The sequence below is a fragment of the Falco rusticolus genome, chromosome 2 (genome assembly GCF_015220075.1).
Source record: "Falco rusticolus isolate bFalRus1 chromosome 2, bFalRus1.pri, whole genome shotgun sequence".
Lineage (NCBI taxonomy): Eukaryota > Metazoa > Chordata > Aves > Falconiformes > Falconidae > Falco > Falco rusticolus.
This window is the reverse complement of record NC_051188.1, coordinates 44,398,129-44,421,545: the sequence shown is the minus strand read 5'-3', so window position 1 is coordinate 44,421,545 and position 23,417 is coordinate 44,398,129. Positions and strand designations below refer to the sequence as shown.

Here is a 23,417-nt window from a genome sequence, read left to right as displayed (position 1 = left end):
ATATCTGTATAGAAAAGGAAAACAAAAAATTTGGTTTTGAGCTGTCAAGAACCCTGTTTTCACAAAAATCACTTAAATTTTTGGAAGCATAGAATGAGAATAGAATGATTAATTAAGAAATGACTGCATGTGCAGAAATTTGTGTAAAAGTTTCCCTGCCTCATCTTCTATTTATTTTTAAGTCATAACTTTGAGATGGAAAGACTGCGTAAGGGCTGTTCTCATCTCTTAGCTGTCCAAACATACTCCCCTTAAACTTGAAACTTTTTACCGAGGCTTGAATATTGAATTTGAGACTGCTTTTCCCCCAACTGATATTTCATTTCTCAAAAACGAAAGTGTGTCATGTTAGAAGTTAAGTTTGTACAGAAAAGTAAAGAAAGAGTTGAAATGAAGGAATGAAGTTGAGACTGGGACTGGGAAGAAGGGAGGGGTGGGGAGAAGTGTTGTAATTTTTGTCTTTGTTTCTCACCATTCAACTCTATTTTAAGTGGCAATGAATTAAATAATTTTTCCCTAAATCAAGTCTGTTTTGCCTGAGATGGTACTGAGTAAGTGATCTCCCTGTCTTTATCTCAACCCCTGAGCTTTTCCATCATATTTTCTTCCCCCATCCTGTTGAGGAGGAGTGTGAGAGAAGTGGAGTGTGAGAACATCTGGCAGCCAGTTGTGGTCAACCCACCAGAGTTATTACAATTCCACCAGAATGGAATTGTAAGCCGAACACTTTTGGTGTCTCATGGAAAAGTCTTGAACCATCAGTGGCTTTGTCTTGCTAGTGCACAGCTCTTCAATGTAACTAAGCAAGACCATTACCTTCATTAGTGACAGGAGTACATCATTCACCTTGCTTTTGTGTATCTCTTGCGTTCATGAGATGACACGAGAGGAGGACACTGACTGTCTTGCACAGAAACGTGTTTGTTGATCCATGCAGGAGATGAGAGATCTGGATTCTGGGTGCTCTGAAGCCTGAGCTCACTGCTTTCTTCTTGTGGTTGCATGGTGTTGTGCCCATCACAGTTTGGCCAGATCTGGTAGAGCATAGTTTCATTTCTGATGCTTTAGTACTGAGCAGCTAGACATGAAAGTCTTGGAGAGTGGGAGAGACAATGGTAGTGTAGGATGAGTATGTGCAGTTTCTTTCATCTTGTGCTTAGAAGAAATTATGGAGGGGATGGAGGGGTGCCTTTGGTGGTGTCTCAGGGTAGGAGTTGGTTGTGGCACCAGCTTCCCTGCTGTTAAAAGTTTGCAGCATAATTGTTGAACATATGGCATGACCAAATTAAAAACTTGGCGACAGATCCATAGCCCTTCTTACGCATGGAGCCAAATTTCATGATAGTGTAATTCATAATTAAATAAGCAGTACAGGTTGCTGGGGGGTTTTGTAGCAGGATGAGACACAAGGTTTTGTTTTGTTTTCTCATCCTCTAAAGCAGCCAAGGATAATTTGTTTACAACTTGCAACAGAAAGTCATCAACATGAAGAAGATGCCAGTTGTAGTTGCAGCCGTACTGTACTGAAAATGTGGGCCTATTAGGAAGGAAGAGGGTCTCGGGCTGATTGCCATAGCTTCTGCGAGGAAGCTGTGTAAGCCCCAAAGCTTATCTGTCTTCTGTAGTAACTGCTCTAATAGCAGTTGCCCATACGGACCTGGGTATGATTTGTGTTTTTAATTAATCTTTCAACAGAATGGATGTCCAAAAGTGATTAGTGAAAGGCTCCAATGGATGGCATCAAGAAAGAGAGGTTGATCTCTTTTAGGATGAGTTGGTTTATCGATCCAAGAGAACAGATGTTTTGGTAAGGTCGTGCAGTGTTTGGCTTGATTATGTGCCCAGTTTAGAACATACATCTGCTCTGTGTTTACCTGGGTGGGTGACTGGAGTCCACCAGGTGGGTTGGGGTGGGAGGCAGGAGAATAGAGAGGGAAGGGCTGTCACATGAATTCAGGTCTCCTTTACCTGGGCAATTTTGGGAGTTGGAAGTTAGCTGTCAGAGTCAATGAAGACGGTTGAGTGACCCAGGAGAGGACTGCAGCCTGAAAAAAGCATTGACTCAATATATCACATGGACAGTCTCTGCTGGTGGGTCTCCTGGGTGTCATCAATTAACGTGGGGTGCTGGAGCAGCCTGGCCTCACCCAGGTGTGGATGCTCCATCTGCCTGGCTGACATGAGAGGCTCCCAGGGGGAACTCAGTTCACACCCCCATCTCCTGTGGGGATGAGTCAAGCCCCTTTGCCTTAGATGACTGCCCACCACATGCAAACCTTGGCAATTACATCGTTTGCTGAATGGCATTGAACATACTGTAGCACAAATGCTGGTTACGGCAGGAGAGCGCAGTTTGGAAAGATAAGCTCTCTGTGCGGCTGTTAGGCTGAACATTTCATCTGTATGTGTAGCACGCAGACTGGATCTACTCGTCTGTTACCAGGCAGTGGCCCTCCAGGGTGTGTCACACAATATCCTTCCAGTTATAAATGCAGAAGGGAGCAAATAGTTTAGAAAGAACCTGCTTCTGTGATTATTGCTACTCTGAATTATAAATGACCCAAAAGCCAGAGCTATTCACTGCATTGACTCTTCAGACCAGCACTCAAAAGGCAGAGCGCTGCTTTTAAGAAATATGATTTTAGAGAACAAAAGTGGAACTGAGCGCTATGAAAATTTAGTTAAATGTAAATGTGTTAAATGGTACATGAACCAGTCAGGTTTTCATGATTTATCAGTTTTAAACTTCAAAGGCTCTGGTTAGCTTGCATTTTTAAAACTAATGAGTTTATCACAGCCAGTGGGGAAAAATGGTTCAAGTATATCAGCTGTAAATTGGTACAAAGCACTAAAAGGGACATTAGCCTCTAATCAGATTCTAACAGTTCATTAAACCTGCCTTTCCTCCATGGCGCTTTGTGTCCCCCCCCCCCCCCGCCTCTCGCCTGCGCCTCCTGCACAAGCCAGCCTCGTCCCTTCGTTTGGGCGGGTAAGACCTCCTCAGGGACACAAAGCAGTATCAGTTCATCCTTCTTTGTCTATGAGCAAAACAGCCTAAGGGATGCTTGATGGTGGTGTATTCTTGATCTTGCTGTAAAATTCGACTCTGCTTGCAGAATAGGTGCTGGGGGAGCCAGAAATGCCAGGCTGGTTCCTGCTCTTGCTCCAGCCCAAACCACATCCAAACCACTGGAGCTCAGTGACACCTGAGATCTGCTTCTGATAAGTAAACAGTGCACTGCCCTTGCTGGGAAGAGGGATGTAAAGCCTGGAACAATTTCAGCCAGCAACGTTTTCTGACATGGGAATCTCTGAGTTCCTCCTGTTCTTTCCCCACCTCATGCCTGGAACGCTGAATAAAGATCGAGGTGCACAAAATAAATGGCTGGGAAGGCATAGGAAGAGCTTTTTTTTTTTTTTTCTTTTTAGTTCTTCTTCTTCCTGTTGTATCAAGTTTAAAATACAGTAGATACACAGTGGTAGCATAGCCTGGACTGGGACATCTTAACAGCCTGACTCATCTTCATTCACACATGTTTGAATGTGGAGGTAGTCTGCTGAAAAATACTTTTTTGATCTGAAATTTTATAACTTAAGCATTTAGAATTTGTTATGACCTACCTATATCTACTTTTAAAGGAAAAGTTAGAGATTGCATTTGCACTGGCTCTTGCATTTGCTTATCTGCTTTATCATCAAGTTCCTGCTTGCCCTGTAGTATCAGGCTGCAGCTGTGTGTGCTGTAACACATGGGGTTCAAAGTGAGAGCAACAGGGTCATTTGCTCTGCCTGTAGCACTGTTGGAGCATGGATGTATCTGTTTCCCTGCTTTTCAGCATGTTATTTCAATTACAGTAAAGGACAGGACTATACAAAAATCAACAGTTGCTGCAATATTTATATCCCAGAAAATGAAGATGCTGGGATGAGGTGCATTAATTGGAAAAAAGAAAATGATTGAAGTAATCAAAGTTTTTGGAAGCTCTATATCTTTTGGAAGCTCCATTAGGATGGACCATTTTTCTTAAATTGCCCTGGAGCAGCCATGATAACAAACAGGGCTATGAATGTATCCATTATGAGTAATGTCACCATGCAGTACTGGACAGATCTGCTGCTCATGAAACTCAGGGAAAGCGTTTTTTCCATTGTGGTGTGGTTATTGAGGGCTACTAGGTAATGGTTAGAGTGCAAGTGAGTTTCTAGTCTTCAGCATTGCCTTCCAGATGGGGCTGCTGATAAGTAAGGGGCTGTGAATGAGTTACTTGCAAATGATATATGCTCCAAGTTTGCTATTTGAAAAATAGCTGTGATGTCTTTGGATATCTGTACTGCTGACCAAGGTGTCTGGATTTGTAAGGTCAGGTTATAGCTTGAGGGATAAAATGTCTTTTATTCTCTCCATGTTGTCCAAACTAAATGTTAGCTGAGGGGGCTAGCTTTCAAACACCAGCTGTGAGCCTTGGCTGCAATAGACAAGTGACTGGTTGAAGTAGTGTTTGAACTGAAGGCACATGAGGTTGTTTTACATTTCTCCATAAACTGGTCCAGCAAGAGCGGGATGAGACGTTCATAGCAGGGGTGTTGATTCAGGAAAGCACAGTTCTGCAAATCTCTATTCAGACTGAAGCTCTCGGCGTATATTGCCCATTACTACAAGGAAATGCAAGTTTTTAACATGCTTTTTTATTTCTTTTGTGTCAGGTGAGTGTGTGGAGTTTTTCATTGACAAATGCTGATAACTTTACAAGACAATGAATCATGAAATCTGAGGAGTTGTTGATGTGTCTTAATTTATGGGGTGGGTGTGTACAGGCCTTCACTGTAACTTGTCTGAATTGAAGCATATGCATTCTCTAGGCAATGCAGAAGTACAAATGTTTTGATTGAAATCAAATCTACCTAAGTATACTGCCAAAAACCTGAAGCTATTTGACAACACTGCTTTCCTTCCCATTTCTGAAGCAAGGAATTTATATACTTGCACCTGCATGATTAATTTCAAATTAAAAGTAGTAATTGGAGATGATTTTCACTTGTTGCTTACAAAGATTTAGTTATCTTTTAAGGATAACTGAAAGTATAATTTACTATTTTAACAGAAGTAGTAACTTGGCAGCTACTCCTTAAAATTAATATTAATATCTTCACTAACTTCATTTCCGCTAAAAGCAACCAACTTCTACAATATCATGGAACTGAACCAGTGAATTAAACCAAGTGTTTTTAATCTATTTATTTATTTTTAAATTAACCTTGTTTGTTTTTTTTCTTAGGACGTCAGCGCCTTTGAGAACAGAATGTTAATGCTTGATGGGATGCCGGCAGTCAGAGTCAAAACAGAGCTGCTGGAATCTGAGCAAGGGGTAAGCAGAGGTTTTTGTACAGCCTCACTCTGCAATGCTCCGGTGACCCTTCCTGAGCTTCTCAGTGTCTAGCTGTCCCTCCTGTTATATTGTCATTTTCTTTTCTGTTTGGTGTGGGGTTTTTTTCTTGTTGGTTTTTTTTTTTTTTTTTATTCTACCATTTTTGAGCTCATTTTATTGGGAGACATATCGGTGAGATCTAGTCTCATCAGCTGGAAGCACAAAACAAAACTCTGCAGAGAAGACTTACTGAAATTATCAGGGATAGCCGAGATGCTGTTGGTGTAAATTCATGATTATAAAAGGAGGTTCAATTTTAAAAAATGGGAAAGAATAATGGATTATGGTAAAGAAGCCAAATTCATATGTCTGAGAAACCTATAGATATATTTGCTATTTTGCCTTCTTGGGTTATCTGCCTTACTGTGGTTGTTTCATCCTTTATATGCTTGTCCTACTCCATTTTCTGTTTGTGCACACCTGCTCTCATTTTGGTGGAATACACTTGTTTTCATTATGCTAAGAGGCCTAGAAGCTTCAGATGATTAAAGCTGGTATGTTGACTGCTGAATGGAGTACAGAGATAATGAATAGGATTTTGAATTTTTTGCAGAACAAGTGTTTGACACTGTAGTTGGTAGATTTTAGGCAAATTGAGGACCATGTTTTTGGACATACTAAGTGTGTATTCCTACATATATGGTAATAATTACGTCAGGGATTGTAGGTTATTATAAGGGCATCTGTATTTAATGGATTTTATGTTATCACAAATCTTTGTTTCTTTGTGTGCATCTTACATTATCCCAAAGAATCCAAGCTACCTTACTGCTCTGAAGACAGGTGCCTTCAACAGAGAGCATTATAGAACCAGCAATGCCATTGCCGTGTAGGGATGGGCTTTTGCCTCCTTCTGTTTGTTGGCTTTTTTCCTTCCTGCTATTTTCTCAATTATTTAATTGAGAATTTAAATGATATGGAGGAGAGGGAATTAACTTGCAGGATGACTTAATTTGGAAGACTTGCAAAGAGATAACAGTTATTCAGGACGTTTCTGAGGCTTTATGTTTGAGAGAAAACAAACTTGACATTTAATGGAGTTCTTGCACATCTCTCTGCCTTCTGGAGAACAAGTACCCTCAGAAAATACTCCAGTACAGTGTAGTTTGAGGGAACATAAAAGCTGGACTACCGTACAAGCCATGATGGTGAAAAGACAGATCCATTAGAGGTAATTTTTAATACCTTCTGAATGCTTTGCATTATGTCTCTGTATATAACACAAACCTTTGTTTATATTGTTCAGAAGACAAATACTTTATTGGTATTTGCCTTTGTCTTGTTTAAAATAAATTCTATGTGTGATGCATATTACTGAGTCCTTTATGAAGAATATTTCCTTTAGCAAAGTGTCATTTGATTCTGGAAGACGTATTTGGTGTCTTAGGAATTGGAAGGAAATGAACAATTTATATAGTTTTTTTTTAATTTCCTTAGGGTTTCTTTAATAAAGTTTTACAGACTTCTGTGTAAGCAGAAAATGACGTTATCTTTTTGTGTTCCAGTGACTGAGCTGTTGGACAAAGAGCTCTGTTTGATTTCGGATTTTATGTGCTTTGGTACTAATTAAGTAGTGTCTGGTCAAGAGTCTATAGTACCTTTATGACTCTTGATTAGGGAATCAATCAATAAATACAAAATGAATTCTCCAGTTCACTAACAGGGGAGCTAGCCATTAGGAAGGCAGTGTTCCAGTAAACAGCTTAAACTCTAAAGAGAAAGGTGGTTGAAACAGATGTTTAGCATGTGCTTCAGAGACTTATTTTGAATATGTAGATGTTTGTAGATATAACAGGGACAAGTGTTTGAAGGATGTAATTACTGAAAACAGCACGTGAATCTGTTTGGGAAGGTGAATATCATAACTGGGAAGCATGGAGTGGGAACTGAAGTAGTATGAATTTGAAATTGGGATGTCTGTTCTTGTTGTTATATAGAGTCCCTAGAGTTGCACCTTCATCACAGCGAATGCGTATACAGGGACATGTGATTTCTCCTTTGAAAATTAGCTGACTAAGACAGCATTTTGATCTTCTGAAGACAGTGGCCAGACTTTCATCTCTTAGGATGCTGAACACCAGACGAGACTAGGTAAACTTCTCTGAAACCTGTAGGAAGGCAGTTGGGTTTTTTTTGCTGTTCCTGCTTGGTATCTGCATTTGGCTCTAGGTTTGCTGCAAGGACAAAAGTGAGACATGGTTCGACGGTTATGAGAAGGAAGTTTCATGAGTGGTTAGGGGATCCAGAAGGCTGTGTGAGCAGTGGAGGTGTGAAACCAACACAGTCTGGAGCACCAGTGGCCCTCAACCAGGATGATGAGCACTGAGTGATCAGACAGACCAGAGAGCATTGAGTTGCCTATGCCTTGCTAATGAGGCTCTGGAGGAGCTGGGATAATGCCATTTGATATTTTGTCTGAGAAGGGCTATGGAACCACTGTCTCCTGTTCAAGTCTGTGCCCATACCACAAATAAATGAACCTCACACAGCTATGCTAGTAGTTACCCGCTGTCCTTGTGAAAGCATGCGCCTAAACTTTGTAATCTGAATTTATCTAGCATCAGCCTCCAGCCCTTTCCAGTGGCAACAGAAAAAATTCCTTCATGGTGCTGTGTGATGGTCTCGCTTAGCCCTTTTGGGGCCGGGCCATACAATGTGTGATGAAATAAGGAGGATTGATCCTTAGGTTGCTGTTGCAGTGTGGGAGGCTGCTACATGTGATAGCTAAGGAGGTTGGTCTTGGCGGCTCCTCTTTGTTAGTGGTGATGGGTGTTTACAAGGCAATTACTGCAAAACTTTATTGAAATGAAAGTTAAGGTAATAGTGGGTTCCAAAGGTATGTGTCTCCTCCTTGTAGGGATATTGAATGCTTTCCTGCAGGACATGTGAATGTCAGCCAGAAAAGGTGTTTTCTCAGTACTCATACCTTGATTAGCTGTCCCTTGTGGTTCATGACCTCCAAGGTGGGTTCATAGAAAGGACCTTGCTGGGGAATGTGGATATTGTTTGGCCATGTGTGCATGCGGTGCTGTGTGGGAAATCCAGCCAGTCCTCCCCACTGTCCTGATTCTTGCAGTGTTGGCCTCATCAGAGAGCAGCCAGTAGAGGAGAGTCTAATCGCACCCTGGGCAGTTGTTGCCTGGAGGCAAGTGTGTGTGCTTGGAGGGACTGCAGGCTGGTGCTGGGTCAAATCCCTTTTGGGTGCTGGTGTGCCTCATTGCCTTTGCAGTCCTGGGGTGTCCTGTGCATTACTGCTGTAATGTGAGGCAAAGGTATGGAGATTTTCTTAGGAGTCACTTGGTGCCAGCGCTGGATTACTGGCAAAGAGCGGGGGCCAGAAGGAAACCCTGTGATTCTGAGTTTGGCTCCAAGGCCACAAGGAGATGAGCAAAATGCTAACATCCCTACCTTGGGAATTGTTGTTATGATGTTATGTGTACAGTGCTGGCTTGGTGGATTGCCTCAGCAGATGATGTGATCACAGCATTTGAGTCCGTTTTTACTCCAAGGTTTCAATTTATTTCATAATTCAATGAGTTTAATGATCAAACAGTATGTGTTATTCCGAGGTCTTTATTAAAACCCTTTTTTTGAAATTCGTGTCTCCTTATAGTTTGTGAACTGGTAACCCACCAACCTATTGACTCTAGCAGTAGAAAATACCACCGCTTTGCAACATTGATAATGTGAACAATGATCACTGCATTAACTTGACAATACAGAAATACAAAGCTCAGAAGAAAGCAACATTCTTCTTCCTTTCACATTTACTCCACCAAAATGGATACATAATAGGGGGAAAAAAAGAAGAAGAGGAAAAAAAGTTTTTATACAAACAGCACCAACTTATAACCTTAAGCTGGTTCGTCACTTACCTTTTGTGGCATACGGCTACAGTGAAGTAGGCACTATTTGACCATGTGCATTTAATTAATCAGAAAGTCATCTTCACTGTGCTGCTCTGGGTCTTTATCAGGTGTTGTGTCTTGACTACATAGGGTAGTGGTGGTAGTAGAAGTCACTCATGATGTAGATGACAACCAGGACAAAGCAAATCATCAAGCCGAGACTAGCATTTTCTGCTATATACGGATACCAAACCAGACAAAAATTTCATTATATTCCTGTGTTGCTTTTGGTTTTCCTATTAGAGTCCTCATGCTTTTTGCAGGAGACGTTCTTCTCTGCCATATGTGCATGACTTCCAGGATCTTTAACTTTCTTGTTAGAAGATATTTTGGTTTGTTTCCTGATTCATCTGTGTCCTGCACTGTGTTTGGGTGCTCTGTGTCCAAACCTGCACTGATACGTCTGAAGAGCTTTTAAGAAATACTCTTCAATAGCATCTCAGTCCTTACACTGTGGAGGTCTTACATATCTAGAGCAAGCAAAGACAGATTTTAAATGCAGTGCAGCAGAAGGAATAAGCAAATGAGGAAAGTGAAGTCCAGCTGAAATATTAGGGTAGCCCTGGGTGAATGAAGCTGTGCAAGGTACTCCCACTGCAAACCAGTCCAGTCTGTAGCTGAGGCCAAAAGGAAATTTGAGCTGATGCCTTGTTTCAGCTGTGCTCCACGCAGCGGTGCCTTCAACCCTGTGACTAGAGGACAGATGGGCAGGACTCGGGGGCTACAGACTGCATGCATGCAGTGAAGACAAACCTTTAGCAACCCGGGTTTAAAAGACACTGAGTTCAAGCTAGATGATTGTGGGAGAATGGGATTTAGGCAGCCCATAAGGGAGACATGCCGCATGAGGGAGATAGGTTACTAGGCAAATTTGAAACAAAGATGTATTTACAAGGGAAATGGATTTTCTCTTAGCTTTGGAAAAAGTTAAAACAGTTCTGCTTTGTTTTATTGTCACCAATTTAGAATAGTTTAATGATTTTTAGAAGACCATCAGCATTAGCAAGAACAGATGCTTATTTTTCCAGTGAACTACTGTCCTTAATTTTGCACAGGAGATTTAATGCAGACTATTGTTTGAGACTTCAAGAAGACACAGTGCTGCTTTAATGACTTTATCACAAATGAAAAAAAAGACATTACATGTAAGATATCACATTGCCCTTTAACAAGGCTTCGTTATTATCTCCCCTACTGTGGAACAGGAGCTGGCATTACTAATAAATTGGTAGAATTACTTTAGAAATGTGAATTTGCTTATCATTTAATATCCTCCAGTGACCTACAGCTTTAGATCTTTTGGTCTGCAGTAAAATCTTTCTGTGTCAGGAACGAGCTTCAGAGGAGGATGTGAAGAAGGTGGTCCCTCCCTGTGCAGGTGAAGGTGGGTTGCTTCAGCACGAGAAAAACATTCATTCTTCGGCTGTGCCAAAAACTATTTTGAAAAGTATTACTTCTCATTGTAAAAGTGTACAGAGGCTGGATTAATTTAGATGGCAATACAGACTGGGCAGTGAATTTGTTAGCTGATTGATGCTATCAAGAAGTTAGGATGGATAATGCTGACTGGCTTCAGTGTGAAGTATGAAAGTCATGCTGGTCATTTCAGAATGTGGCCCAGTTGCTAAAAACTGGTAAAAAAAAGTGTCTGACTTAGACACATGATGTTACACTTTCTTAAGTATTTGCAGAGTTTGACCATAAGCTTTTGCTAAAAGGAGATATAAATATGGGGCTTGTTTCCAACTATTAATCTTCAAATACAGAGAATAATGAACCTCTAATTTTTATCAGCCTTTTTGTTTCCAGATCTAAAGTCTCATCTAGTCCTATGCCTGCATTTTGTCCCATCAAATCATTATTTGAAGATTATGTATCTTATTCTGAACTCACCTCCTAATTGTACTTGATTCATCTCCATTCTCATGCCTTATCATGGCTGAGTTATGAAAAGTGACTAAAATGGCAAAACCCTTTAGCAAGCCAGTATTGTTCTGTGTCTTTTGTCTCCAGCCAAATTATCTCGAGTCTGAAGAATACAATCTATGCTTATGTTATTATATACATGAACATGTTCTACCCCAGCCTGACTAATAGCGACAGAAATGTATTTTATTTTCAAGGATTTCTAAAAATACCTATGGAAATACAGTTGAGAGTAGTCTCAATAACAAACCTTGCTCCTTAACTGTACGGGGAACTGTTTTGTGTTGATTCATTCAGCTTGTGTAAATTTTTTGTATTATTAGAAGAAAGAGCACTTCTGGTATTTGCTGTTGTAATTTATGAATCTCTGCTTCATTCAAATGGTTTTTTTTCTGAATTACTTAATCTTCAGCATGACTTATTGGGGAAACAAACAACATATGGACAATGCACATGTATCAAATCTCTTCTGCAAATAAACTATCGCCGCCTAACTTTCTGTTGGGTTTTTTCACCTTGCAGTACATCGTACTCGAGGAGTGTTACTGAGGTGTTAGAAATACAGCTGATATGATTCAGTAGTTACTTTATAGTGCCATAAATACATGATGTTCTTCAGAAAGAGATAAAGATCTGGTCCCAAAGACCAGCAAGGTTGTAACTCACAGGGCATGATCCAAAGCTATGTGAGACATCCCTAAGGAGATATGGCTGTAGACTCCAAGCACAGCTGAAGGATATGCTTGCAATCCAGAAGGGTGAAAGACACATCCCAGAAGGGTGCAGCACAGCATTAGTTGGATTAATTACGCCAAGTGAAGCTGATAATGTAATAAGCTTAATAAGAAGTGGGTGCTGTTTCATGTTAAGTGGAAGCTTGCATGATGAATAAAAAGTAGCTTTAACCTGGCATTCCTGCTGTATCCATTGCCAGTGACTGACGTTGAGGAGAGTTGTATCAACTGATCACTGATCCGAGAAAACCCAGCATATCCTGCAGTTACACTGTTAGGAAATTATTTCCTCTATCCTATGGAGAGGGGAGGGGTGGGAAGAAGATAATGGGTGCTGCTTTTGACAAGGGCCTTTGGTTAGAACTGATTAACTATATCTGAAACTGCATCCTGAGACAATTTCACTGCTCTCGGATCCAAACTACTGCCTTTCAGTATGTCTTTGCACTGCTGCCTTGTGAAATACTATTTACAGTGTTGCATGCGTTCCTTACTTTTTTTGAAGTCAGGCCTTGTATAGAATAGAGAGGTAAGGGGGTTTTGCACCATGGTTGTGGGTGTGGTTGGTTTATTTGGGATTTTCTTCCCCAAGGATCAGGCCCAAAAGTGCAATAGAAAGGTAAGAGATTTAAGATTAATAGGAAACAATAGCTTAACCAGCTCAGTCAGTACACACACTGTCACGTTTGCCAGGCAGTCTTTTTGCCAAGTTAACTGAGTTTACAGATAGAAAATGCAGGTGGGGTTGTGAGATGCATGATGCTGTCTGGAATTCTCACTAAGAGAAGGATCCCAGATCCTCTGAGACTTAATTTACTGACCACTTTCTGCCATCGCTTTCCTTTCCTAGGCAGTTAAGTTGGCTGTTACAGAGCACTGCAGGGAATGTATTCCTTACTCTGTCTGGTATCGTTTGTTGTATGCATGATGGGAACAGGGAGATTTTCAGTTGTGGGCGAGGACATCATTGCACTAGGCACTATACAAATAAAGGGCGGTCCCTGGACATCCTGGTTTAATTAATCAGAAGTTGTGTTTAGACACTGTTTTAATGGGCATCTTCAGATAATAATGATCGTGCATATTATGAATGCAGTAGCAAGTCTAAAAGGAGTGAATCAGAATAATACCTCTGCTCCAAACAGCTTGTGTTTAGCTAACAGTGCCATGCCAGAAAGAGGTTTCCCATATCCATAATGATACAAGGGCAGCAAGAAGATGATTTCACAAATTAGATTTTATGAGGATGTATTTTGTAGAGGAGAAGGATAGTACTTTATCTGCAAGAGTGGAAAGAATTTCAAAGAGAATGTTTAATATTACCCAGAAATTAGCATAATTTAATATTGTTACAGTTCTGTAGAAAAATTGTAGTTACACAGTATATCATATGTTAAATATATGCATTTATAACAGTTTTGTATGTTTATATGGACTGAAAAAATAATGTTGGTTTTGGGAGAAGGAAAGTCAACCCTTTGATTTGAGCATAGTGCTGAAGTGCATCGTGAGATTATAGTTTAGTTGCCTTCTATCCCCAGTCAATTATTTTGTGAGCTCACCTTGAAGCCAGTCTGCTTTTTTGATGATGTATGACCTCTCAGCTTGCTCTGCCACCAGAGCTTAGGATGGGAATCTCATGGAAGATTTATGCAGCTGAGAAATTCTAGCCATAAAAACCAAGCATGGTACATACAAGCTGTATATCTGTAGGTTATCCACATTTTATTTTTAAAATTGTTTATTTCATGGAGATGTGAAAGGTTAACATTTCCTTTACTGCATTAAAAAAAATAGTTGAAAATGTTAAAAATATGTGTAAGAAAAATTTTCAACCATCCAAATATCTACACTGGCATCATTCCTCCTGATAACTCCAGTTCCAATGACTCTGTGTGTGTGTTCCATGTTCTGTTTCTTTGGGAAATCCAGTATCCACAGTTTAACTGTAATTTTGATCTAGGTTGCAATCCTAATTGAGGAACCAGTGAGGTATGGATTTTTGCTCTTTGCATTGTTCTAGAAAGGTGTTGGCACCATAGTCGTGGGAGCGCAAGGCATGCCATGTATTGGCTGGTATACAGCACTGTAGTCTAAAATCCTGTTGCATTTCTGCACTGAAACTCAACACAGGTCTATGCTGTTTCGTGTCACAGTGCAATGCAATTGTAAGATACAGTAATGTGAGTTTTAGACTTCATGCAAAATGATTATTGGCATCTAAAAAGCAGTTACTCCTCTGATGTGGTGACTTACCTAGCAGGGCACCTGGAGTTTAATTCAGGTTGCAACTGCAGTGAAATTCAGTAGGTTCCAAGCAAACATAGTCCCTCTGTACCTGTGGACAGACCGATGAAGGTGAGCTAGGTAACCCCAATTTTATTAACAAGAAAGCTACCGTGACTTGCCTCACATTTACCTCCGCGTGTGATTTTGTGTATAGATGGGTACTGCAGACTTGATGATGCATGGTAACTTCTTCATAGTTTGGAGTTCCTTATTTAAAATGTTTTCCATCGAAAACTCAGTGAAATAATTGTGAATCATGAAATCTTTAACTTTTTTCCTAGCAAAATAATTTAACGGTTACATCTTGTTCTACTCACTGGTGAGTTTAATGGATTTTTGTTTCATTTTTAATGCTCATTAGAGTAGTCAGTTCATTATGACAGTCTGTATTTTGTTCAACAGGGCAAGTTGGTATGTTCTAAATGGGAGAGTAATTAAAATGACTGGGCTCTTGTCCTTTCCCGTTGTTTTGGCTCAGGGTGAAGTGAAATCTTCCTATATTCCTGGTTCTTACTTGGATAATTGCTATACTTCATTTCTTTAAGGGCACTGAGATACTTAAGTGTGAGGTATTGTGTAAGTGTGCATTGTTGTTACATTTTTATTATATACTGGCTAGCTTAAGAAAAATAAGCATAAGCCAATGTAACTCAGTAATTTACAGTATCAAGAACGCTTTAGAAGCATGATACAAATGCCACTATGTTATGATAGTAACAAAATTATTTTAACCTTTGTTGTTTGTTATGAGAAGGGATTACTTCTGGGTTTCACTTGTTTGTTGATGTTCTCTTAACTCTTCTATTTGAGCTTGCCTTATAAATAGTCTTTTAATGTAAATTTTACTCTTGTTCCATATCCTGCTGGGAAGTACTGAAAGAGCTATATATTTTTTAGAATTATTGGCTTTTTTCCTTATTTCTTCCTTATTTCTCCCTGTGGAGATGAGTCTTTACATAAATTACTTTAAGGATCCTGTTTTCTTCATTTTTTTATTTTCATTTTTTTTTTTTAAATTCTCATTCTTAACCCACCTACTCCCTTTTGTTTCATGCTGGAAGGATAAGTGTTTAATAAACTGTTATTTAGGGGGCATCTGCTTTCACAGACATCCTTTTACAAATGCTGTTATTGCTTGGTTGCATTGCTTAAACAGCAGAAAATCGTAGGAACCACAGGCAGAAAAGCTGGTGAAGGGTGGTGTTCGTCCTCCCCTGCCTGAACAGGTCGCTGCCCATGCCTGCTGTTGCCCAAGGATGGAGCCCAGGCAGATGAGGATGGTGAGACCTGTGGCAGCTCCACATGCGCCACCCCTGCGATGGAGCCCCAACTCATTGGGGTGGGCATGAAGCAAGGGGCTGGTGGAGGAGCAGAGGTGTTGGTGGTGTAGTGGAGGGAGGACAGCAGTTCTTCCCAAGAGAGGCTTGCTCACAGAAAGGCTCATTTCAGATCTGCCTCCCCAGCCCTGTCTCCTCCAAATGCTTCCACTCCCCTTGTTCCTCAGGGGCACACCAGCCATGTGGATGCCACGTGTATCCCACCTCCTTAGGCTGCTCTGGAGGCTTTTGTATCCCATTTTCTAATTTTATAATTTATACTTTAGATCAATATTGATACTGAGGCACTGAGTTTGGCTTTGATCTTCATCTGTGATGATGTGTATGAAGCTTACATCATTGCAGTAGGTCAGTTACTGGAATTTCTTTAGCAGTCATGTCATTTTGTTCTTGGAAGACGGAAGCATCACCCTCTCCTGTCTGAGTTACAGATATGCTCAATTATGCTTTTAATACCATAGGTGCCCTTCCATGACATTTCCCACTTTCTGTGATAGTTTCTTGCAAGATAAATGGTTTGGATACAGCCTGGCCATATTCTGGCTTGGTAGTTGTCAAGTACTGGGCGCTTTGTGGCTCTGAATGTTTTCTTGTCCCCTTTGCTGGATTTCTGTGGTGGTTTTGCTCTTTCAATATTGAACAGCTGTTTGTGAACAGAAGAGTGTAAAGTGATAAAAGATCAATTGTGGGCTTCATTTTGCACTGTGAAACAGGGAATTCTTGGTGAAGAGGGACAACTCTTGACTGAAGAAGGAAAGGTAGAATTGCATACCATTAGGAATAACATATGTTTCACCCTGGGTGAATCCATGCCGACTGCTCCCAGTCACATTCTCCTCCTTCAGAGTGCCCAGAACTCTGTTCCTAGGCGACTCACTCTGACTTCTTCCACGGACCAAAGGGATGCTGACTGGTCTATAGTGCCCCAGATCACCGTTCTGGGTTCCTCTGAAGAGGAGTGCACCATTTCCTTTCTTCTGGTCATCAGGGATCTCCCATGGCCTCTAGCACCTTTCAAGCATCGTAGCGAAGGGTGCTGCAAGGACATCGGCCAGCTATCTCAGCACCCATGAATGCAGCCAGGTGGGTCCATGGGCATGTTTGGGTTGAGTCCTCTCAGGTAATCCCTGGGACTTGGTCCTCAGTCATGACTGGTGGTTCTTCACCTGGAACTCTGTCTCCAAGCATGAAGGCAGTTGCAGAGAAGGCAGCAGAGTACCTCAGCCTTGTCTGTGTTCACTGTCAATAACCGACGCACCCCATTCAGCCACCAACCCACATTTTCCTGGTCCTGCCTTTTACTGTTGACGTAGTGGTAGAAGTTCTTGTTGTTGCCTTTGCTATTCCGTGCAAGTCTGAACCCCAGCTGAGCTTTGACTGTCCTGACGCTGCCCCTGTGTGCCTGCATGGTATTTCTGTGCTCATACCTGGTAGCCTTTCTGTGCTTGCTGCTCCTGCTATACTGCCTTTTTGTACTGGAGTGCTATCATGTGTTCTACATCTGCCAGACTGGTCTCCTGATACTTTTTGCTTTTCTGAGTAGTGGGACGCACTAGCCTTGCACTTTGATGTTGTCTTTAGAGCTATTCCAGTTTTTATGTGCTCTTTGGCCCTTTTAGAGCTACTTCCCATGGGATCCCACTTAGGTTTCTGTATTTGAGGGTCTAGATCTCTGTTACTGTCTTTCTTTCCTCGCTCTCCTCAGGGTCTCAAATTCCATTACAGCAAAGGTACCACAGGTTACTACAGCTCCAACTTGTTTTTCCTTCCACATAAACGGTGATTATTTTGTTTTTTGTCCATATGGGGCCTTATGAGAACACCAGAGTGACCCCAGTGGATCGGATGAAAGGTTCATCTTGCCCATACAACAGCAGCTCAGCACTTGCTTACAGAAAGCACAAGCAAAAGCAAGTATACATCAGCAATACTGTACACTCTCCAGTGTCTGTCAGCATACAGACTGGGGACCATGTGAGCAGATACTGACCTTTAACATTGCATGATGTCACTGATCGCTGAGCTCCACGGAGGTTTTAGTGATAAACAGAGGTTTTGGTATTGGTTCTGACCTGTAAAACCTTAAACTGTCTTGCATCTGCCTATTGCCATCCTGAGACTACAGTAAGAGCTTAAGATGTAATGATGTAGATGGCAGTGGCAAAGAGAGCATTTCCTGTGATAGGCTCTTGATTTATTTTCCCATTAGTCATAGCAGAACAAAGTTGTGGATTTCTATCGAATCCAGTGAGGTTTCTGGGGAGGGCAGAAGCTATGGTGTCGAGAACATTCTGACATGCAAAAGGTTTTTTTGTTCCTTTGGCTATTGGGTGTTGTGGAACAACGCTGTGTAATAATTTAATGGGACTATAAACCTTATGTTTAATAGGCTAGTTAGGACTTGTATACTAATACGCCGTTGTATTGTTGAATAAAAAGCAGATAAAGTACTAATGTCATTAATGGCTTTCAACAAAAACAAGTCCCCTGTGGAAGTAGTGGAGGTCTGGCCTGTGGTTTTTGTGGCAGAACGTTGCTCTGGGAGGCTTGTGTCTACTGTTAACTCTTCTGTGGTTGTGCCAGTTCAGATGTGCAGGGATGTGCTCTAAACCTGCAAAAGAGGAAGAAAAGCTAAAATACCTTAAATAGTTTTTCTCTCTAAATTCAGTTTATTTCACAGATCCAGGTTAGGGCTTGGGTATAAACTGATTAAAGTGTTAGATCTGCAACATACACAGTTCTGTGTGGTCTGCAAGTTAAAACATGCTGTGCAAACATAGCACAGAAAACATTACTGATTTTCATGATAGAAGACTTTCAAAATAGCAGACAGAATAGAAACCAAAACTATTCTGGTTGGCTTCCAAATAGTACTAATTTTTACAGAATAAACTAAAAAAAATCCAGAGTGAAAGTTAAGTGTTACTTCTGGTTTTGGAAAGCAGTTCACAGTTTGGCTCGTTGAAGCTCGAGTTTGTGTCCTTTGTTGCTGTATGTGTTAGTTTTCATGAATGAATTTAGGCTGAATGACTTGTCTGGAACATGAAATAGACTTCAATTTTTTTTTCCTGGATAACCATTCAGAGCATTGATGGGATAAAGTGGCAATTTAAGACCGCTATTAACATAAAATGAATATGCATGTAGTTAGTATTGAATGCATAAACATTAATTTATTCCTGGTTTAAAACTCAATAAATGCTTCTAGCCTACCTACCCAAGAGTACTCCTTGAGTTTCATCCCGCTTTCACTGCCTAGATTGTGACCTCATTGTTATCAGACAAGGATCAAATACTTGTGAAGGACTGAATAATAAAATAACTAGCTCATCTAGAAATTTGGTAGCTTTAAATGGATTGTGGAGAAATTATATTTTTATATAAAATAATAATGAATTAATATAAATTAATATTTGCAAGTTCCTGTCTGCAAAGCCCAAGTTAAAAAGAAACAAATGGTGCTTAAAATAAAGTAAAACCAAGTCATGTATGCAGGGTATGAAATACCTGCTCGACAGTGCATGCTGTGGGCTGCTTCTTGAAGGGTACTGAATATTCAGCATCCAGCAGAGAATGTAAATATTTGCTTAGTTTTGAAGAACAGGAGGAGTTATGTTACTTACTCATGGCACCGACTTGGGGCCAGGGTACCATGCAGGAACCTGAAACTATAAAACCTGCTACCATAATCCATAGAACCGTTCCGGTGTATTAAAGTCTTTAAGATAATTGTAGGAAAAGAACTAGATGAAATTTCCTTCCTCTTTAAAGCAAAGGCTTTGTTTTCGTTGGCTGTGAATGCTTGCTCTTAATTTTCTTTTAACTCCACTATTACACTAATCCACTTTCAATACAACCTACGACAAGATGGTTTTGTGAAGAAGTGGATTTTAAATATTCTTTATGGACTAATTTTATTCATATCAAATGGAGGGATGTTGTGAAGCGTGTATGAGACATGGTTTATTGTTGATTGTATACAGTGTTTTTTTCAGTACATTCCTTTATTCCATGCAAATGATTTCTAGAACCATATAATCTGTAGAAAGATAAATTTTTTTGTTGTTACCCAGTAGTTAATGGTGGGTGCAAATTACATCAGCAAATGTTGTAGTGCATGCTATGCTAAAACAATTTTCTGTTTAGAAATTTTGCATGTAGTATCATTAGATGGATTTGCCTTACTCATCTTAAAATAAGGGAAAAACTTTTTTCTCCCAAACAGTAATTTTTTTCATCTAGATGTGTGACACAGATCAGTAACTGAGCTCTGACCAGTTCTCCTGTATGTTTAGGAGTTTCTCTTTACACTGAGTGTCTGTTCCTGAACTGCAGCTCAGTCCCCAGCTCCCCTGCAGAATGTGTTCGCCAGAGGACAAGATGACTGTGCACACCTGTAGGTGCCAGATGCAATTTAATTGAAAGCTTGGATGAAGGAGTAGGATATGGATGGTAATGACATGAAAGGGTGAAGAGGGACCAGTGGTGCTCACAGTCCTCAGGAGCTGAGAGGAGGCATAGGGACAGAAATTCAGGGTGGGAATATGTTGCCATGCCAACCAAGTAATTTCTCTAACAGGAGTATTGGTAATGAAAAACTGCTGAGTGGGAATTTTAAGAGAAAAATCCACTCTTTGTAAAACTGAAAGGTTACATTTTTGATAATTGACCTTCGCCAACCCCCCGCCCCGTGAAATCCTGTGCTGGCATCTCTGTGTTGGAGCTTCCTGTGATCCTGTACCAGTCTCTGCTGTGCCCGTCTGCTGACCTGGGAAGTGCCTGCCCACTGTGCAGTGGTGGGTGCCAGTGCCCAGCTCGCAGCCGCAGGCTGACGTGAGCCCTGCGGGGGTCATTCCTTGAGCAGCTGTGAAAGCCAGATGAAGGTTTCACAAGTCTTTCTTCCCTTCTCTTTTGTGCCTTCCCTTTAAATCACTGACTAGCATATTTACTTTTTTTCTTCTTTGTCTCTTGTAACACAGGGTGAAAATGCTGAGAATTTTGAACATGGGCATTTCTTAAAAATCTGTATTTCTAAACCCTGATTAACCAGGTGGCCTTAAAGTTTGGTATGTGATATTTGTGTTTTGTCTTTAGCTCTGTGAAACCTTCAGACTTTAAAAAAGGAGGGGTGGAAAGTCAGTGAAGCTTTATCTGAAATGCTGAGGTTTTGTCTTGCTTATGCATTGCAGGAGGAATTAGCAATGCAAGGTATTTACCTCCAGTGCTCTTAAAGTAGTGTTCGGCTTGGACTGTGGGCTGTGTTCAGAGTGGTACTGCCACCCTTAGGGTTTATGCACGTAGGGTATGAACTATCTCTGGGATCAGAGGATCAGAAGCAGCCAAATGGTGTTGGTAGGGAGTATCTATGGATAAATCAGCCCCTGCTGAGTTCTGGGCTGCTGGATCTAAGCTGTTGCAGGGCCCTGGCGAGGCCATGTAGCTGTGCCATGTGCCACTGTGCCCCTGCCCTTATGCAGGTGGTTTCATAGAAATGTAGAATCATTTAGGTTGGAAAAGACCTTTGAGATCGTCAAGTCCATCCATTAACCCAGGACTGCCAAGTCCACCACTAAACCATGTCCCTAAGCACAGCATCTGTGCGTTTTTTAAACACCTCCAGGGATGGTGATCCCACCATTTCTCTGGGCAGCCTGTTCCAATTCTTGACCACCCTTTCAGTGAAGACATTTTTCCTAATATCCAACCCAAACCTCCCCTAGCATAACTTGAGGCCATTTCCTCTTGTCCTGTCAATAACAATTTATGTGGGAGAAGAGACCAACAACCACCTGCCTGCAGCCTCCTTTCAGGTAGTTGTAGAGAGCAATAACATTCCCCTCTGAGTCTCCTCCAGGCTAAACAACCCCAGTTCCCTCAGCCTTTCCTCATAAGACTTGTGCTCCAGACCCTTCACCAGCCTTGCTGTCCTTCTCTGGACACGCTCCAGCACCTCAACATCACTCCTGAAGTGTGGAGTGCAGAAACTGAACACAGTATTCGAGGCGCAGCCCCACAGTGCTGAGTCCAGGGAGACAAGCACTGCCCCATCCCTGCTGGCCACACTGTTTCTGACACAAGCCAGGATGCTGCTGGCCTTCTTGGCCACCTGGGCACACTGCTGGCTCATGTTCAGCCGGCTGTTGACCAACACCCCCAGGTCCTTTTCTGCTGGGCAGCTTCCCTACCACTCTTCCCCAAGCCTGTAAGTCTTGTACTCCTTTTGCTGCCTTCTTTTAATTCCCTGCTCGTTCTGCTGCTTCTCTTGCAGACACGCAAACCTCAGGGTAGCAACTTAACAAGATTCTTCCACCTGTCTGTGCTGATATCTTAAATGATGACCTCTGCTTTTTCTGGCAGGGTAAGGCATTGCTTTAGCAAACTGGCTGAACACAAGAGTGTGATGGCTTCTCTAGACTTAAGCTACAAGAAGCGCAAGATGAGTGCTCACTAGTCTTAACAAGATTTAATATTCCTTGTAGTAATAATCTTAACATTAGTTGCAGTGGAGGCTAGGTCAGGCACTGGAAAGGGTTGTCTCATTCCTTCATTCTTTCTACCCTGTCCCTTCCCCAACTCCTGAGCTGATGCTGGTACCCATGGGATCACTCAGTGGGCAGGTTTCTCTTGCCAGTCAAGCATAAAAGAAGCAAGGAAAAAGAAAATGGCAATAATTTTGGCTTTCTGGGGAGTCAAGCAAATGCCAAAGCAGACTCAGAACAGAAGGGGCTTGCAGGAAAGGGGAAGAGTGACAGTAAGTGCTTGGGTATGTGCTACCCTAACTCATAGGTCATGCTTTTAGTCGTGCTACATGGAGGAAATGTGGTTTAGGCTTTGCCATGCTGTTTGCAGGTGCTAAACAACTGAACAAGGCAGGCATCTTGAGTCCAGCAAAAGGTGGCTTAAGTGACATTACATGAAATAACAAAGCTGTGTGACTGCCTAGCCTGCCATGGTTAGGATGATACAGAGATTTCCTTGCAACCCTGTTTTTCTGATGGAATCTGCTGCTGGTTTTTTGTTGTTGGTTTTGGGTTTTTTTTTCCTTTTTTAAAAGTTTTTCTGAGCATGAGGGATTGCACATGCAAAAGAACCCGCAGTTTTCAAACGCTATGGAGAGCTATGCCTGAGGCTCATCCTTTATAGCACCTCTCTGCAGCCTGCACTGTTTCTGGTAATGGAGTACATCAACGTTTTGAGCCACACAAGGACTCACAGGATCAAGGCCTTTCTTTATGAGGGTGATGTATCTGCATGCTGGAAATCTTGGGAGCATGTCATGAAAAAAAAAAAAAAAAAAAAAAGGGGGAAAAAAAGAGTGCAGTGGCACAGATCTGTGAAGATTTATTGCATCATTATCTCACATGAAACAGTAAGATTGTCCTGGCATGACTGAGCAAAAACAATGGTGTGAGAGTATCATTATTTATTTTGACGCCCTGCTGATTGCCCCTAGAGATTTCCGAGAGCTAGGGCACCCTCAGTGAGGTCTTTTGTTTCATATAGTTTCAAAGATAGTAATTTCAAGGGGGGATGCTTGATCTGCATCATGTTTCTTTCTTCAGCATATTCCATAGATGGGATGTATTCATCTGTGAGTTAGTGAGACTCCATGAGTGGGAGCATTTGCTCCTCCTGGCTTCTGTTTGCTCCTATAAAACCTGACAGGAAAAAGCCCCTGAGCAGATGACTTGCAAGTTTACACTGAAGAAACATAAAGACCAATCTCTTCCCTTACAGACCTGGAGGAAAAACAAACTCCACACGATATATTCCAACTCTTCTGAGTGTAACGAACCA

At 41.3% G+C, this 23,417-nt stretch overlaps 1 protein-coding gene across 6 annotated transcripts in view; it reads left to right on the top strand.

Moving 5' to 3' along the window:
• Positions 1-23,417, top strand: part of KLF12 (Kruppel like factor 12) — a 251,878-nt gene that overhangs the window by 93,006 nt on the left and 135,455 nt on the right. For all 6 annotated transcript variants that reach the window (XM_037378167.1, XM_037378161.1, XM_037378163.1 and 3 more), the window contains one exon: positions 5,277-5,366. In XM_037378167.1, the coding sequence (XP_037234064.1) occupies positions 5,277-5,366 (90 nt within the window). The remainder of the gene's footprint in view (positions 1-5,276; positions 5,367-23,417) is intronic.